Here is a 3,703-nt window from a genome sequence, read left to right on the forward strand (position 1 = left end):
ATTGGGGGCAAGGGACCCCGGCTCAACTAAAAGACTCCGTTTTTCCACATGAGAAAAATTCAAAATCTTATGATGTTATGCATTGTATGAAAAACACTGAAAAAGACTCCGTTTTCCTACATTATAAAAATTATAAATCTTTTTGCGCCATAATCACCTTTCCGGTGTGAAACAACACACATTAAGGCAGGTAGCTTGGCCATTGCAAAGAAACTTGGTACTGACACCTTTACATTCAGAGATCATGCAAGGACTGACCAAGAGAAAAACCCACGGGAGCGGAATTATCGATCATTTGATCGTAAGTGCTTATACAAGGTTCTAATATCAATATAGGTGCAACATTGCCTGGCAAAAAGCAAACAGTGATTTCAAATGCTAATACAGAGTGCTAAGAACATTAATGGGGTTGAGTTTGGCCAATAAGGCTTGCTTGGCATAAGCAAAGGGTAATTGATATACGTTATTATCATGCTAGTTTAGTTCCATTTTCCCTTCCTCTATTAGACTTGTAGACTTTGCTGCCACAGGCAAGAGCATGCATATCTCGCACGAACTCAAAAAAGTTCTCATAAGAAGACCCACCAGGTGCGCAGGCTTGAAAGGCAAGATCTTGAAGCTTCTTTATGTTGTGGCGATACTCAGGAGAGGAGAAAAGGGTGGATATGGAGCTGGCAACATGTTGCGGTGACAAAAGAGAGCGTCTATCATAAATGAGCCCACTACCAACCTTGACACCAGCTCTCCAAATCTCTGTAATAAGCTTGCAGTTAAGGCATTGATCTCCATACAAGGGCCAAGACAGTACAGGCACTCCTGCATGAATGCTTTCCATTGAAGATCCCCACCCAGAATGAGTGAGAAAGGCGGCAATTGCGGCATGGTCGAGAAGGCGCCTTTGAGATACCCATGGCACCACTAATCCCCTTCCCTCTTGCTCAGCCCTCTCCCTAAAACCTACTGGAAAAGGGTCGTCCATGCCTTCCACTAAACCTTCTCGCAATGCCCATATGAACTTGCTCTCAGCTAGCTCTAGCCCCCCAGCTATGGCTTTCACCTCTTTTTCTGTCAAGTTTGCTACACTCCCAAAAGCAATATAAATCACTGACTTGGCCTCCTGCTTGTCCAGCCATTGCTCCCATTTTTCGACTTTGGGCAGTGGCTTTGTGTGCCTATTTGTTGAACAAGCTCCTAGCTTGTTAATTAGGAGAACCATTGGTCCAATTGGCTTGACATTCACCTTGCTTTTCGACAGCGCTTCGACCATAGGAATCTCCAGATCATAAAAGGAGGTGGTTAAGAGCCTCTCAGCTTCTGCAGCTCTACCGCAGTTCCGCGAGAAATACTGAAATTCAAAATCCGAGCTGTCTTCGACTTGTTGGAATGTTAGCATCTCAGTGCGATGGACTGGCGGAACGCCTGGAATGCAGGATATGATGTCGCTGGATGGATTGGTATCATCAGTTCTAGCTAGTCACACAGGTAAAACAAACAGGTAATAAGAACATGGTGAAGTTTGTGAAGAAAAAACAAAAAAGATGCATCATGCCACTGTGCCACATGTTAAGCATTCACAAATCAACAAGAATGGCAGCATTCCTCGGGGAGTCCACCCTTCAAAAATCACCTATAGCACGTGCGCGTTCAAGAAGCAACTTTAAAATCCCTCTACACATACACTTCACCATGAATAAAATGACCCCTTTTCCTTCATAAACCTATACTTTTTTTTCAAATTTTTATTTTTGAACCCCTCTTGTGAATGTAATTCTGTAAACTCTTTGAAACTAGAAAAAACCTCTCCGGGCTGAACTCACATGCTACACTTACACATCTTGAGGTGGATTCCACGGGCAGTGTTCTTGTCAGAAATGTTCAAATGACAAACAACAGTTAAATACAATGGTGTCATGGGAGCCAAATCTTCCTCGAGGCTGGGTGTGCCTGGGCTGTATCTACAGCCTGCTCTTTCAGCAATCTTTCTTTTATTTGTGAAAGTTCAAACTTGTTCAGTGGTATGGGAAGGGATTGAATGGACCATTGGCTCCTGTGTTGATCACATAAGCCTTCTAGAACCATGTTAAGGTGCAAAGCAAGAAAGGCAATACATAAATATACACGCGTGTGTGTGTGTGTGTGTGTGTGTGTGTGTACATGGAAAACTTACATTGATTGAAAAAAAACTATGTGTATTACACCACAAACCAAAGGATAACCTGGCGCAAATTCGCTATGGTTGCAAAATTCAGGAAAATGTTAAACTACTATGCCATTCAGTTTTTGCCATTGGTTCATATATTTGTTCAGCAAAAACTAAGCTCTTCATCTCCTGATAAGCTGTCAAACTTCTTGAGAAAGCATCCCTAAAAGGATAAAGTGTACCCATAGCACTATATGCGATGTGTCAAATACATATTACCTGCACCGCTATGGCATAGCCACAAACCGTGAAGGTCTTCCATCACAAAAAAGAACCTATACAGTACACACATACAAAAAGAAAAGCGTTTACCTTTGAGGGGAAGAACACCCATTGAAACAAGAAGGGGCTGATGAAAAATAGCAGAAAACTCGATGGTGGAAGATGTAAGGAAGCAGACGCGGGGGATGCCGAGGTCGTCGGAGATGTCTTGGGTCCAGCCAAGATGGGAGTCAGAAATGAGGCAAGTGAGCGGCAGAGTGGAGGCCTCCGAACAGAGAGCAACAAGATAATGCTGAACAGGCCACCGCATGAGCTCAAAGTGGTGCAAGTAATTGGGGATATCGTTAATGCTGGGGCGGTAGCTCGGAGGTAATCTGTCGTCCACCAGCCCTACCCGTATATCTGCCCCCTCCTCGATCGTGATCCTATCTTTGAAGCGGGGCGTTGTGATGAGCGTGACCAGCATGCCATTCCCGGCCAGCAGATGGCATAGATCCATGAATGGAGTGATGTGCCCAAAAAATGCACATGGGACAGCAATCACATGAGGTCTTCTCTGCACTTGCTGATTGTCAGCATCGGTGCCCTTCCGGTCCTCCAGGATCCCCATGTCACTCTCAACTGTCGAAAGAGAGTGCTTACCTACTGAGGAGAACTATTCATCCTCTCTCTCTCTCTCTCTCTCTCTCTCTCTCTCTCTCTCGGGAGCACCTCTCGACTGCTAAGCAGAGTGCCTACTCTCTCTCTCTCTCTCTCTCTCTCTCTCTCTCTCTCTCTCTGGGCTTACCAATCCTTGTGAAACCAAGCAGCACAACAGCACACTCCACGCATACACAGCCTCTCACCGTCTCACACACGCATTTCACCACATTTCACTCCCACGGCGTCCCACCCACAGCAGGAATCCATACCTTTTGACACGCTGTTGAGACCCGGAATTTCGTAAATAGACCAAAACTCGGCAAGTTGACAAGGAAAATGCAGCTGCTTTTACAGACGATTCTTGGCCTCAAAAGAAGACCCCAAAAATGCCAAATTCCTTGGCCTCCCGAGGGCCGAGTCCGGAGTGTTGGAGGGTCCTACTCCTACTCCTACACTGGTCAGCTAGAATTTGAAAGCACAAGGGACGTGCCACCTCCTACTTTCCCGCTGCCCCGCACCTCGAGTACCACCTTTCACCTTCATTTTAAGCCTATGTTTAACATTTCTAAAGGTAGGTTCAGATTGCCCTGGCCCCTCCTCAGGACTATTCGACACGGTGTCTTAAAAGAAGACCAAGCC

The 3,703-nt window shown here is 45.4% G+C and overlaps 1 protein-coding gene across 1 annotated transcript; it reads right to left on the minus strand.

Annotated features, from left to right (window-relative positions):
• Positions 1-202: 202 nt before the first annotated feature.
• On the minus strand, positions 203-3,365 carry LOC147458005 (linamarin synthase 1-like). Its single transcript, XM_086512756.1, has 2 exons — positions 2,513-3,365; positions 203-1,470 (listed from the first exon to the last, which is right to left on the minus strand). The coding sequence occupies exons 1-2, from the start codon at positions 3,030-3,032 to the stop codon at positions 470-472; spliced, it is 1,521 nt and encodes a 506-aa protein (XP_086368882.1). The 5' UTR covers positions 3,033-3,365; the 3' UTR covers positions 203-469.
• Between the last annotated feature and the right edge of the window lie 338 nt (positions 3,366-3,703).

The sequence above is a fragment of the Adiantum capillus-veneris genome, chromosome 5 (assembly GCF_014529385.1).
Source record: "Adiantum capillus-veneris isolate H3 chromosome 5, ASM1452938v2, whole genome shotgun sequence".
Classification (NCBI taxonomy): domain Eukaryota; kingdom Viridiplantae; phylum Streptophyta; class Polypodiopsida; order Polypodiales; family Pteridaceae; genus Adiantum; species Adiantum capillus-veneris.

Bases quoted from the DNA above. Each gene is read 5' to 3' on its own strand.
- LOC147458005 (XM_086512756.1), bottom strand. From the start codon at position 3,032: ATGGGGATCCTGGAGGACCGGAAGGGCACCGATGCTGACAATCAGCAA. The intron at 1,471-2,512 runs GTAAACGCTTTT...CTGTGTGACTAG, and splicing joins GGGTGTTCTTCCCCTCAAAG to CTAGAACTGATGATACCAAT.